The 15034-nt window shown below is 39.2% G+C and overlaps 1 protein-coding gene across 3 annotated transcripts in view; it reads left to right on the top strand.

Moving 5' to 3' along the window:
• The window catches only part of LOC100223646 (low-density lipoprotein receptor class A domain-containing protein 4), a 327058-nt gene that overhangs the window by 85548 nt on the left and 226476 nt on the right, over nt 1-15034 (top strand). For all 3 annotated transcript variants that reach the window (XM_032746926.3, XM_072924475.1, XM_032746929.3), the window contains one exon: nt 14054-14511. In XM_032746926.3, the coding sequence (XP_032602817.3) occupies nt 14472-14511 (40 nt within the window). In that variant the 5' untranslated portion in view covers nt 14054-14471. The remainder of the gene's footprint in view (nt 1-14053; nt 14512-15034) is intronic.

Below are 15034 nucleotides of genomic sequence, written 5' to 3'. Positions count from 1 at the left end.
CAGTCAAGGTCTGGTGCCTTATGACTTCAGAGGAGATTCTTTCAGCAGTTTTAGATTTAATGGGCAGTATGGTATATTCTCTTGTTTGCCAGCTGCCGCTTCCGGTATTGCTTTCTTAATTTCTAGTAGTGCTTCTAGTAGCTCCTGATTTTAGTGAGGAAAATAGCAGTGCAGTCAAGGTCTGGTGCCTTATGACTTCAGAGGAGATTCTTTCAGCAGTTTTAGATATAATGGGCAGTATAAAGCAGTATGGAAAATGAACTAGCAGCAGTTCTGTGCAAGAGACCTCGGGAACCACCACCACCTTTATCATTCAATGAAAAAGTCAAGTCTTGGGCTGAGGAAAATTTTGTAAAATAAAACCCCCAAACTTGAGTGTAATGAGCTGACATAGGCTGTACAGTAATAATGATAAACTTTATAAAGCAAGTATCTCTTATTAATGTGCTGCAAAGCACTCTAGAGATTCTCAGTGCTCAAATTAAGCTATAAAAGATAATAGAAGAACTTATAAAGTTTCTGCACAGTGAATGATTTCATGACAATGGCTTTGTTTGTTTTAATGACGTGAGCAGAGGGCATTTGCCCAGCATCTTCAGCATTCCCAAGGGGAATAGGTGCAGCAGTTACATTTTATGGTTTCACTGTCATGATAGAGGTGCTTTTCTGTGCAGCTGTATTATAATGTACTGCATAGATTGTATGTGAGATTTGAGGTTAAAAAATTCAGTAAGGAAACAAAACTGGAAGTTTACTTCTGCTATGATTCAGCTGGTTGCAGAAATAGATACATTTACTTACGTTTGCATAATACATTTGAAAAATAATTTATGGCTGTGACTTTTTAGTGACATCTATAATCGTAATGTAGTTCTCTGTGGACTGCATGACTATTATAAGCAGTGATGTTTTATTGATGAGCTCATCCAAGGAGTCGAGAACCAGTTGGAAAGAGAGACAGATTTACCCTCCTCCATCTCAGATGATTTTTTTGCTTTCCCAAAACCAAGTATAAGCAAATGGTTTTTGACTGTGCTATGGCTGACAGCCACCTTTTGCTGTCCCCACCCAGCCTTAACATCCATGGAGCAGGTATAATAGTGAAGTAGGGAATTTTTTTATCCACCTAAATGGAATAATAGAGAGAAGTCTGGATTTTATAAGTTGGATTTGAGGTATTGCTAATAGATTGCCGTTTGAATGCTGTGTGTTTAATTCCTGATATTTTTGTAGGGTCTCCTTTGTCTCTATTCCATTCACTTTCATGACAAAATTGCTTTATTAATTGCAGCAAAAGCACCTGGAGGAGGATTGGTTCATATTCTTGTGAGGTGATTTTTCCTTTTAGTGTAAATTAGTCTTTTATTGCAGCAGAAAAATGTCTGCAGTGATGCCATGAAGTGCTCTAAAAGAGCATTTACTTCAGGCATGGTTTGCATCCAGGGCTTTGTACAAAGACATTTACACACAAGCACACCAACAATTTTCAGAGATGTTTTGCGTAGCAGTTAAAATGACAAGAGGTTGTTGCAAGTTGCTGACATATAAAAAGGCTGCAAGAAAGTGGCTCTGAATTAAGAGGGAGAAGATAACTTTCTTCCAGAAGTCACCACTTGTCAGACTGTTCGTTTGCAGTGTTTTTTTGCTTTTTTAATTTAGCAGATTTGTCTGGGTTTTTGAAAGATTAAAATAAAAGGAGAAAACTAGATCACTTTCTCATTTGTAGGGGTGGAGGTTTATCCCAGCTGTGTCTGCTGCTAACTTCCCTATAAAATGCTTGTGTGTTGCCCAACTTCTCTCATTTGTTTCAATTAAAATTTGGTATTGTCAGTTCAGAGTTGTTATAAGTGCAGTTTGGTGGTTTATATTATGCAGCTGAGTATGGAAGGCAAAGCGTAAGTGTGCAAAAAAGGTATTGAGTTGGAAACTGGAATTGAACTACATTCAGTTTTTGTCAGTGCTGCTTTTAAGTTTGTGCTATTTTAATAGTTTCCTGAAGTGATTGTGTTACTAAAAAAGAACCCCTCTGAACTGGAGTTTTTGATGTTTGCTTGTGGCTACAATGTAAATTTGGTTTGGTTATTTGTTAAAAATCCACATAGCTCTCTCTGCAAATGCATATTTGATTTTTTTTCCTTGTGAGTTCTGTATGATTTTCATAAAAGTGCCCAGAGCCTTTTCTGAACTCTAAAATAAATCTGGAGCTTCAGTCATGTCATGAAGTCTCAACAGATAAAAAATAGGGTTTACATTGATGTATTTTTATGTATAACATGATGCAAACAGTAGCAAAACCTTTGACTTTTAAAATTGTGAAGATATATGTGACTAAAAATGGCCCATTACCAATCCAAAATGTGCACTGAATTAACATACCGGGGTTGGTTGATTCGTTTTAGTTCTGTCATCATGGTAGGGAGCAGATATTATACATCATTTTGGTTGCTTTTTCTTGCATCTTGTTTAAGAACAAAGAACACCAACTAACACCAGACAAGGAGTTTTAAGCTAGAAGAGATAAGAAGAGGCAGAAAAATGTCTAGATAAATCAGGATCAGTCTTGCTAACTTAAGCATGTACTGGGTAACAACCTACTCCTTCCAAAAAATGGGACTCAGAAAAGTAATTCTTCCATTTTCCATAGGAAGACAGACATGATGCAGTTCCTCTGGGGTTGTACCCTCAGTGACAATAGGGGGAATGTGTCCCCCTGATCCTTTTCTGATGTCCCAGAAGACAGGAGGGCAGGCAGTGGTCCCCAGGGCACGGGGGTGTATTCCTTTCTGCCAGAGGCGGGACAACGCAGTCAAGTCTGTGCATCATTGCTGAACGGAAGATTCCAGTTTACCTGTGGGTTCTGGGATGACCCACAGGTCATCAACATCCTTTAGAAAGGTTTTTTGACACCTTCACGTTCTCTTAGTTCAGGGCTGCAAAGAAATACTGCATAGCCTTACAGAAAGCGAGTGCCATTTGCAGGATCTGCATGCAGCCCCACGGATTTTGCATTTAAAAAGAATGTGAGGCACAGATATTTAATTTGATGGTAATTAACTTTGAACAGTGTACTGAAGTATCTGGCACATTTAGAAGTGTTTTAAAATCAAGGTTTCAGTTTGTTTCTGAGAAATTTTGTAGTTAACCCAGTTTCTGCTCTTGATGCATGAGTGACTGGGTACCATATGATGAACTGTGTTATATAAGATGCTCAAATTGTTGATCCAAAATTCTAGCTATTTAACTCTTCTGGGATCTTAGTGTTTCTTGTTTTATTTTTGTCCTGTTTTCTCTTTTCAGTATTTGAAGTGTTGATACGAAGCCCTTTTCTGCCAGCGCTGTTAGCAGAAAGAACTTATGTATACCCATCTGCCTGTTCCTTGGGCATGGGATTGGGTTACACTACCAGGAGCTTTTAACTGTGTGGTAGATTATTACAGGAGGGATTTTCCTGCTTTCCCCTCTGTTTCCTCTAAATAGGTTTGTTTCTTAGAGCAGGATATAGTGCAATAAGAATAATCAGCATCATTGATTCCAGCTGCTTCCTCAACACAAAAACTACATTTTATTTGGATGAGCTTTGCAGTCTCCTAAATATTTTGAGAAGAAAACAAGCTTCTCCCTTTCTGTGAATCTTTCCCACCCAGATGTTCAGTTCTTTATTGTATTTTATTAATAAGTCCAATGCTTTCTTAGCTGTAGGGCTGCAATGCAGCAAGCAGATGCTCCTGTTAGAACAAATTCCATGATATTGAAAACTTAATTATCAAAGGCACAAAGTCAGACTCTCATTAAATTTTCCACTTGTTTTAAAGGGGAGGTGGTGGGGTTGAAAGGCAAAAAGTGTTCTTTTTTTTTTTTTTTGTGGTAAGACTGATGATAGGTTAACAGCTGGGAAATACAAAGCTGCAGCTCCATGACTGAACAAGGATGATAATGATGGTTCATCTGCAGAGATCATTATTTTCTTTTAATACGAGATTGCAGTGTTTCTGTTTGGGGCTGTGAAACTTTAATTACAATTATTCACAATAGTTCACAATTATTTATAAATTACGACTATGCAGGCCCTTCTTATAGGAATCTATCTTTATTGCAGAGGGATGTAGTGGTGGAGGAGAGGCCTGACAGGTAGGCTTGAAATACTGCACATGTAATCTCATGGACATTTGAAAGTAAAAGTTGTGGGTTTGTATTTTAAAGGCTTGTAAAACACAAAACAAAGCTACAGGATAGCATGAATGGAAAGTATGAGAAAGGAACAGTTGAATGGGTTGTTTGCTTAAAAAAAACAAATCAGCCCAATTTTTTGTTGTAAAACACAAAACAAAGCTAAGGGATAGCATGCATGGAAAGTATGAGAAAAGAACAGTTGAATGGGCTGTTTGCTTGAAAAAAACCAAATCAGCCCAATTTTCCTTCATAAGAATACCAATTGTTGAGATGTTTGGTCAACCTCCCCTCCCTGATAGTCAGGGAGGGGCTGTCAGCATTGTGTCAGTAGCACACTTCTTCAGTTCCATGCAGTCACAGGCCTCAGTTGCATCCAGACACTGTACATAAGCATAGCAAGAATGATTTTAAAATACAACAAGGGCATGTTAAGATATATCTATTATTAAAAAAAACATTGGCAGAAAATAGATAAGGCACTAGATTATACAAACATAAACATGGTGTTCTTAATGAGTTGTTTGTTTTTGCCAGTTAGGATTAGGAATGCTTCATGAATTAAAGCTGAAGTGAGATTCTCTTTTATTTGTGCTAAGCAAGAACTTCTCGGGAATTTCACAGATTTAACTGGTAACAGCATTGCTTCCCATGTCTTTATGCAGTTTGTTTATGCTGTCCTTCAAGCACAGGGAGAAAATAACCTCTTTGCTTTTTGTATGTTGAGTAATGGGGAATTGAAGAGAATGAGCTGTGTTTTTCTGGGACATGAGATTTAGCTGATCACTTCAGGATACTGCTTCCCAGATGTGCTTTTCATGTGAATTTCTGTGACTTTTTTGAGTAGTTTTCCAATAGATTTTTTGAAGAAGGCCAGACTTACAGCAGAGTATGTATGGTGGTATTACCTGGAAATAAAGAATCATTGACCCTACCTTAGTTAAAACTGTTTCTTTGGCATGATTTTACAGTGCTAAGTGAGTTGGTTTGGATTTTGGCAGAATGATATACTCTCTTGGGAGCAAAATCAAATTAATCAAAGCTCTGCTTTAGCATTTTCTGTCTGTTTTACCAGTAACACTTCTGTTCCCTAAGCTTTTTATAGCTCCTTAATCCACAGGTAGAAGCTATATGTACTTTAGTGACTTGATCTGAAGCCCAGAAAGATCAGATAACATGACCAGAAATATGAAATCCAATGTACCAAGTCCAAGAAAAAGACAAGAAATGCTAACCCATTATTTTGTTCCTTTTCTCATTTATGTGTTGGAAGTTGGAGTAAAATTGTGTTATTAGTTGTAGCTAAGACTTGCTGAGGCAATTACTTACGCCCCATACTTAGGGCTCAAAAGTACCAATCTTTAAAATGCTGAAAGAGCGCTTTCTTCATTGTTACTGAGTAATAAGGCAAAGTTCATTTTCCTTAGTCTGGCATGGACAAAACCACTGTGGACCCAGGAGAAGGTTTTGCTTGGATATGGCTTCTGATACATGTTAATCTCCTTGTTATCTAGTGTCATTCAGAGGAAAACATTCAAGTGGATGCTCTGGAAAGCAGAGCAGCAGGAGACCACGTTGAAGCAATAGTTTGGATCCATGTGGATAGTTCAATTAAGTTCAGAGTTCAGCCATCATATAATGATGGAGATACAATTTAAACATACCAGCTTGGTTAGATACTGGTCAAAATGGAGATATGGTCTTAATGGAGGTAAACGGGAATTTAAAACTCTTATTACTTCATGTAGATGGTTGTAGTTTAGTGTGAAAAATCTGGTAGAGTATGCATCAGAAAGCCTCACAGATATTCAGTCATCTAAAATCTGGTTCTCTAGAAGAAGTTTTGGGTATTTGTTATAACAAGGGTCCCTTTGGATACAGTCATACATCTTTTTAAGTTTTCTGTGGTACTGGAAGTAAAGTGGATCTGTGCAGTCAGAAACAGTTGCACGCCTTCTTTAGGCTAGGAGAGGCATATTTGTGAGACTGCACTGCACAGACTGCCTGTGTCTGCTGTGCTGCTCCAAGTAGTGCTGGAAACACCCTGTAGCTGATGTGCTCAGTGCTGTCAACATTTTCTTCAAATTGGGTTTTTCTTGTCTGGGTAATGTTCCATTTGCATTTCTTCACGCAGCATGCAGATGATGTTGGCTCCTGAGACACTGTCAATAAACCAAATAAAGTTTTGTGGCATAGCTTGATTCACAGGAAGCGAGAACTAGCTTTGTATAGTAATGTGCATAAAATACTAGTGGACTTTCCTCTTACTTTTCTTGCCCTCCTGAACAGCTGCTGATCACAGCAGATGGGCATTAATTGCACTGACTGATACAGCGTTCTAGAAAGTTAGGACATTCTTATCAGTGTTTCTTCAAATAATATGGTGTCAGTTTATGCTATTTCAATTGTATAACTCATGTTTGACTCGTTAGCAGAAGAGGATTTTCTTTGGTCGTGGCCCAGGGGCACAGGACGCTATGTCCTTCTTGAGACTGGCTGAGCGCATTCACTTCCCAGAGTCGTGTATAGCAAACCCCAGTGCTCTGCAGGTAGTAGCTTTATGCTCCAAGACAGTAGTTTCATTTTCCAAAGTGTCTATTCAGCATCAGTTTTTTCTTCATTAGTTAGAACTAATGAGCTTAGTGTTGTGCTTTGTCAATTGTACCCTGTGTTTTGACAGAAATTGGAATAATTGTGGGTAACTCTTATTAACCCCTGAATTTTTAGATTCCCATATATTTTTACATCCATGGTCTCCCATACTGTGGAAGGACTCTGCCCTTCTGCTTGAGATTTTCACATGAGACATACTGTCTTCTACATTTTCTTTCCAGAACAATGTGCAGATATTTCTGCCTTCAGAAACAAAATGTAGCTTGGCTAGATCCACACAAGTCTGACTTTTTAAAGCCAAGTAGGTATGTGTGTCTGTATCTTCATTGTGTGTAATAGGCATTTTGGCTGCTCTAATCAATGCAGTGGGAGAAGCTGCTATCATCTGTGCACCTTTTTTGGTGGATGTGATGCCCTTGCTCAGAAAATGTTGTCAGTAGAGAGGGGAAGCCTGACATTGGATCTTCTGGGGATGATGGGCATATATGACATAACTGTAATGTGCACCAGAAAATAAGCCCATTTGCTTTTATTATGCAACAGAAATGCACAGAGATGGCAAATATCCATGTGCTCCTGTTACACTAAAAGCCTAAATAAAGAGCTTGAGGAACTTGTGTTGGCTGATAAAAAACCAGGAACTTGGCAAATGGAGAGCTTGTAAACAACATACAGTGAGTGTGTCTGTGTGGCGGGTTCTGAGGATGAGGTGAAAGGGAGCCAGAAGAAAAGATGTTGTTGAAGCAGCAATGGGTTCCTGTGGGAGTGGAGAAAGAGAGAAATGTGTCTCATCTTATGCTTGGCTCCACATTGATGATGGTCTTACAGCAGATCAGCGGTGGCCATGTTGTGTTTTCCTAAGGTGTCCCCTCCTTGCTCACACATCCATTGTGGCATGCCAGGGTTAAATTAGTCACTTCCCTGTCTTACTGCTGCTTATCAGGGTGATCAGGTTCTGCAGCTGTGACTAACAGCCACAGTTTTTCCAGTGGTGTGCAGGGTTGCTAAATGCCCTTTGGATTGTAGCTGGATGTTGGATCTCAAAGTCTTGAGATATGCAGAATTCCCATGGTTTCTGTCTACCGCTCATTTCCCAAACAAGTCACAGAAAGACCAATCAAAAATTTGCCATCTTTTTCTCAATCTGTTCAGTATAAATTTTGCTTTTACCAGCCTTCTGCAAAATCAAATAGTGACCCTTTGTTCCTCTGGAAAAATAGTGAGACTGGATTCTGCTCTTACTACCTTTTTGTTATTTTGGCAAATAAAATTCAGAGGTCAGGTTTTTCTTTGATTGGTCAGGTTCATAGAACAGCATGATTAATAATAACTTGTGACAGATTCTGGTAATTATAGTTTTATTAAGTTGCAAAAATAAACAATGCAATCTTCTTACTTGCACTGCGTAGCACAGCTTGTACAATTTCTCCCAATAATTATCTCATCCAAACCCAGTAGCTTGCCATGGAGATCTTAGTAAAGTTTTCCACTGACTGCATTCTGTCAGCACAGCTATGATAAAATGTATGGCTTCTTAGTTTGTTTGCAGAGATAGAAAATAGAGGATTCAATTATTTCACTTAACAAGATGAATTGAAGGGAATGTGGCATGTTTGTTTGAGTTATCGGTTATTTATAGGATTTCTTCATATGTGAAAGGGCTTCCTAAGGAAGTGATCACAGCACCAAGGCTGCCTGAGGTCAAGAACTGCTTGGACAGTGCTCTTGGACACATAGTGTGGCTCTTGGGGTTGGTGCTGTGCAGGGCCTGGAGTTGGACTTGATAATTCTTCTTCCAACTTGGCAATTCTGTGATTCTGGGAAATAATACTTTCTGCATGGTTACCAGAGGCTATTTACTTCAGCATGAAGTTACCAGACAGACCAATTTTTTTGCTATTGCTTCAGTTTGTTGCTTCACTCCAGAAAGAAAGAAATAGGAGGAAGAGGAGAAGTGTCTCTACTGAAACAGTCATCCTTTTCCTTTTTAACCAGATTTTATCTGCAATGTTTTTTGCTGTGTGTGCTGGTGTTTGGGATTTATTTTGCTTTATAGAACATTCTCCTAACAGGCTGGGGTTTGGCCATAAGCCCTCTTCTCAAGACCTTTTCCTTGCTTCAGCTAATAAAAAAAGACCACCTTGCTTTGCTTGCTCTTCATTTCCCCCAATTTAGGGAGTGCTGTAATAAAAAAGAAGTAAGAAGAAGCTTGGACACAATTCCTTGACAAACTTAAGAATATCTGATAATATCTATAGGAATATAAATGTGTATAACATAACTTGACATACGAATTCATTTTGTATGTTGCTGAAATGCACCAAAAAAGTAAAATACAGCAGCTGTTTAAAAAGTCCCAACTGACCTATGCAAATATTGAAGAATGAAAGTAAAAATAAATTATATGTGTGTATGCATATGTGAGAGAGAGAAAGATGTGCTTAGATAAACATATTTTGAACATCTGGTTTTCTGCTTGATTTGTGTATGGTCTCCTGTGAAAGTTGCCTTGAGTTTTTTAAGTGGTCTTTGAGTTATGGAGCACAGTATTTCCCAGGAAGCAGGATTTACTTAGCCCTGGTGCAATGCTATCTTGGAAGGAAGACAAATTATAGATAGAAGTAAATAAAATAAATGAGGATCATGCAGTAAAATGCAGGCCTTACCACTGAAAAAGATTAGGTGTAATTGGTTGCTATTAATTTATCTAGTTTAGAATCTGTGTGAAAAGCAGAACCAAAGCCTGGAAAACTTGGTAAATCCAAACGGATCTGGAGAAGTGAGCTAGGTGTGTGCACAAGAGCTTCATTTTAAATGGCTTTTGCAAACTTTAAAAGATATTTTGAAAAACAGATAAATACCCAAGTCTATGCTGCCTTAACCTGTGGGAAGTATAGTGTGGGTTTCAGTCTTTTTTCCTTGGAGATGTGCTTCAGTCTCTCGTTGAGCTGGAGCCATGCTGCCAGCTCAGCCCACCGTGCTCCTCTCCTCCTTTCACCCATGGAGCGGGGCAGTGCCTCAGCATCCCAGCTCCCGCTGGCGTCTGCCCCTCTCACACCCACCTTCTGCAGGGACCCCAGTGAGAGTAGGACAGGTAGCCTCAGCTCTCTCCCCTTTCACACTTGTTCACCTGAGAGCGAGAAATCCAAGCATGAGTCCTCCCTTGGTTAATTTAATTTAAAGAACAGCTCACAAGTTGTTCAGTAAGTTTCTTAGAAATGAGAATGCTTGGGCTTCCTGTACAGATATTCCTGTTAGGAAATGTGTTATACACCTTAGTGAAATGCTGTCCTTTAGCATCCCAAGGGATGCCAAGGTCTATAACAGGAAGTGCTTCCTATGGATGTAGCTCTTCTGGCAACACATTGCGTGAGTTCTTCAAGCCCGTGTGGGAACCAAAGCATGGACTAGAGAGGCAGATTTAATTTAGTGAAAGGAAATGGAAAAAATCCCCTCTCCAAACAAAAAAAACAATTTGCAGCATTTACATGTCAGCCAGTGCTTTTGAGTTTTTCAAGATGTTACAGAAATATCAGTCTTGGAAAAAGCAATATTTCACTTCTTCTTTCAGAACAAGTTCCTCCAGTCTTGTTCTGGCTGATGGTTGCATAATACTTCATAAAATGCAGATATTAATGCAGAATTTAATTATACTCTTTGCTTACTTTTCTCCCTCAGATTCTTTTTTCTTGTGACCCTTTTGCATCTTTGAATGTTCAGAAAAGGGAAATAATATGTTTACTAGCTAAATACACCATGGAAACATGTAAGACACATAAGGTGCTAAATAGTAAAAATACTTTCTGTTTGCAATTTACATGAAGTTCAGATGGTGGCGTCTTTCTTAGGACCAAATCTGAGAACAGAGAGAATAAAAAACAAATGGACTTGATTTTTCTTCTAGATACTCTATTGTGTAAGTGCACAGTAGCTGAAAATCCTTACAGCACAGCTACATATTTATACAGCACAATGGTTTGCTCTGGTTTGCTTCTGAGACTCATGTAACACTGCAGAGTAGATGAATGAAAACAGAAGTGGAAGCCGAGTTCTTGTTGCTATTGGAAAGAAGGCAACAGATGGATCAAATGGACTATTCTTTCTAGTCCACATTTTCTCTTACCATCTAATCAGTTCCCACTGGGTTCTCTGTAGGTTGCAAAAAAAATACATCAAAGATCACACCGTAGTATAGTTCTATCAGTATTGTCTGTTCTCTCTTTTTGAGAGATATGTCTTCACTTTTTGGGCCCTCAAGCAGGTTGGTTCAGCATTTCTGCACCACTCTGGTATAAAAGCATAAACACATGGCTTCACTGGAGTTGGCTGAGCCATACTGAAATGTGTCAGCAGAGGTCCTGACCCTTTCCATACATGCAAACATGCCAGTGTGTTGGGAAACAAACATAACCCTTTAAACATAAGCTCATCTTTAGTGGAAAATATCTGGATAATGTGAAGTACAATAGGAAGGTTACAGCTCTACATGCTGTTTTAAGTAGAATTTTCAGTTTTTCTTATTTGCTGTGGTATAATTTGGGCTGCTTTGTCATCTTCACCTGGATGCATTTGTAATCTGAGAAACCTGAAATTGTGCAAATGTGACTGATTAAAGTCTGCCTAATGAAAAGGATCACAAATAGGCCACATAGCTGTAAGAGAGGTGTTTTATAAGTCTTGAACTTGATTTTGAATTGTGACAAGGCCCAGCAAGTGCTGAGCACTGCACAGGCTATTCCCAACATCCTGCTCCAGTTCCTTCCATCCTGCCAGCCACCTCTTGAGTTTGTTATCTGGCATGGGAGAAAAGCACTTTTGCAGTCATAGAAAACACTCACTTAGGGCAATCAAGAGATACCAGCATCTGCTTTCACATGAGTCCTTAAGGAAGGACTTAAACCTTTAAATATTAAGGTCTGAATAAACTCTTGAAATGTTTCAGTGCCTTGTAATGTTGTTAAAATTACATCTTTCTATCTGAAGAAGCAGTGGTTACTGAAAGTGCCTGTGTTGTAGCACTTCTTCATCACTACTGGGTTCTTAACTAGTTTAGGAGAACTGTTGAAGATGTGGAGAATAATTATTCAGTTAATAAAATATTAATTTTCAGTAAAGTGAAAATACTTTATTCTTTCAAGAATTAGAAGTTTGTTATATCTAAAATATAGAAATAAAAATAGAAGAATTTCCCTGGGTGCTAACACATTATTGCACATCTCTTGAGCACTTCTAAGATGTGAAATGAAAATGTTGAAAATAGAAGCATCGGCATTTTGGATTTATAAACCAAAATACAAAGTTATAAGACAGAAAATGTCAATGCAAATATGGACCTCCTCTTATAAATATAGAGGAAGTGTAGGCCTCTAGAGAAAAAGCTTGGGAAATGAGTGCAGCATTCACCTATAGTCATTATAGAATAATTAGCACAATGTTAAGACCCAAAAGAACTATACTTGCTCAGTTATATATATTTTAGAATAAAATAGCCTCATATGAAATTGTTATTAGTTGCATAGAGCTCTTCAAAGGGTTGAAAAAGTATCTCAAGGACCTATATAATATTCAGGAATAATGGCTTTTTAAAAACTATTCTAAATTTTTTTTCTGATAAAAGATACTACACTTTTTTTTTTCCTTTCTCCATTAATTTCCACTTTCTTCTCTATTAGGTTGAGATGTTTGGGTAAGAAATGGGGAAAACATTTAAAATCTGTTCGGTAACCTTATTTGATCTGAATGCAAATGACTAGATTTGAATACAAGTAACTAATCAGTCATTCCTGTGCTGTGTGTTGAGACAAAAACATGTGTTCTTCAGCAATAGTGGCATTACGAAATCAAGGGGACAAAGCACTACCATTGAGATTCATCTTTGCTAGCAGCTAGCTTTCATTCAATGTGTTGCAAGGAAAATGCCATTCATCAGGTGTCAGGCTCACTTGGTTTCAGTGGCACACTTGAGGAGAGATCCTTTTTGTCCCTCACCCAAGGTGGGTCCCTAATGAAGCCCTCGAGGGCTGGCTGACTGTACCCCAAGGAGCATGAGAATCTTCTCTGCAGTTTTGGACTCTCTGGGATATTCAGACTTGTGCTTCAGGTATAAGCTCATCTCTAGATCTTGCAGGTCAGGGTGAAAGGTGATGTGGGGCTGGGGAGCAAGCAGTGCATTATTCCCACCCGCTCCCTAGGCTGGCATTTGCACTGTTCTGCAAAGCAGCGGCTGCTGGGACTGCCATACTCTGACATGGGCTGCTCTAGCAGGTAGACCTTGGGTCCAATCCAGTACTGCAAATCCTGGCTAGACTCATCATCTAAAATCCATTAGTAGGTCATAAGATCATCACAGATACATTTTCAACCTGCCTGTGCCACTGAGCCGGGAGATAGTGAGCCGAGCATCATGACGTGAGGAACAGGGTGGCTGGGGAGTGAGTGGGTTCTCCTCCAAGTCCTCTTTTCTTTCTTCCTTGTTTTCTAAAATAATCTTCTACTTAAACATGTGCCTGTCTGCTGTGTCTTTCACCCCATTCAAGTAATTGTTTTAATGAAGTTTTTAAAAGCTGGACCTGGAACAAGCTGTAGTTTTCAGTGAGCTATAAGTATCCATGCTATATAAAACAGTATCAAGTAAAATGTGACCACCTTTCTGCTGTGTAGCCTGTAGGTGTTTTTAACCTCACTGAATATCTGAAGGCATCTGAATTGTGTCATCTGTGTTACAAGTGCAATTTTTAAAAGATAATCGACAGCAAGACATACAAAATTTGGTAATCAACAGGAAGAAATGCAGAGGTTTTTAACTGCAGAAGACTGTAAGAATGGCATATATAGTGTTGGCACACAGCTCTCTCTTTTCCTGCTCCAGAAAAGGAGGGAAGCAGTTATATGAAATGCTAATAGTTTCACTGTGGTTTTGAATAGACTAGACTTGAGAGCCTTGAGTATTTTTCCTTTTCTCTTTTAACTGCAATTTTGTTATTGTATTGCTGCCCCCATCTCTGCTAAATATGGCTTTTGAAATGTAAATCATATCATGTTCTCAGAGATGCATATGACACCCTCAGCACTGTTCCTCTTTGCACTTCAAAGAGCTGTGTGGTCACACTTTGCATCTCAGCAAAATCGCAAGATTTGCCTTCTGAAGATCCCCTTTAATGTGTACAATCAATCCCTGATAATGTATTTTGGGTTTTTGTTCCCTGGAGTCTGTTAATTTTAGTGTTGCTACAGGTCATCAGGAAACATAATCTCTTCTTTTTTAATTTCTCAGTGAGCGTGCCTGAGGGGAGAGGAACACAAGAGAGGAGAGACAATTGAACATCATCATTGGCTGAGACCTGGAAAAATGGTGCTGGATGAACAGAGGATTAGAACTTAATTGTAAAAGGGAAGGGAAGCCTTGACAGGCAATTTGCTTCATTTTCACATTCATCATGGCACAAATCCTCTGGCTGGCTGGTTGATGGGACTGTCCAACACTTCTCCTTAGTTTCAGTGCAGATCCCTTCTGCTTACACATCGAACGACCTGGGAACAGGTGGGAACTGGATGGTGCCAGATACAGGAATGGAAAGAGAAATGGACTCTGACGAGTTAAGATGGAAGTGACTCGACAGCAACAAGCTCAGCAGTTGTCTCCAATAAGGACAGGTTGAGACGGGAATCTCAAGCTTCTCTGGAAGAGCAGTATGCAGGAAGCTGGTTTTCAGGCCACAAATGCTTTCACAGGTAAGGATTTCTGTTCTAGTTCCACTCATAGTCTTGGGACAATTTACTGGAGTTCAGAAAATGAATAGGTCCTGACTGTCGTTAGCATCTTGTAGTACTTTGACCTTACATAGTATTTTAAAACAATTCACTTGAAGACCAGTTCAACACTTGTATTAGCAGTGAGGAGCACAGTTATCCATGTTTCTGCTTTCAGAAATGGATAGCCACAAACCTTGGGGAAAGTTTATCTCTGTTTTCCTCATTAAAGTAGTCATTAACAGCTTAACCATGAGTGGTCTCTTGGGTCAGTATAAAATGTAGTCTGTAAAGTTGCTCTTGTGCTCAACACAGGAGTTTAGTGAGGCTGCAGGATGGAAATGGTTCATGTCAGGAGGCTTCTCAGCAACATGTCAGTGTTGATCCTTACCTTGTCTGCTGGAGCACATCTCTGGGCAGAAGTTGCCAGGCACCCTCCCTTTGTACTTCCCCCCTCCACACCACTGACCTGCTGCAGTGCTTGAGCTGGCTGAACTGGAGGGTT

This window comes from Taeniopygia guttata, chromosome 2 (assembly GCF_048771995.1).
Source record: "Taeniopygia guttata chromosome 2, bTaeGut7.mat, whole genome shotgun sequence".
NCBI classification, from domain to species: domain Eukaryota; kingdom Metazoa; phylum Chordata; class Aves; order Passeriformes; family Estrildidae; genus Taeniopygia; species Taeniopygia guttata.
The sequence above is the reverse complement of the archived record's forward strand: the minus strand, read 5'-3'. Positions and strand labels throughout refer to the sequence as shown.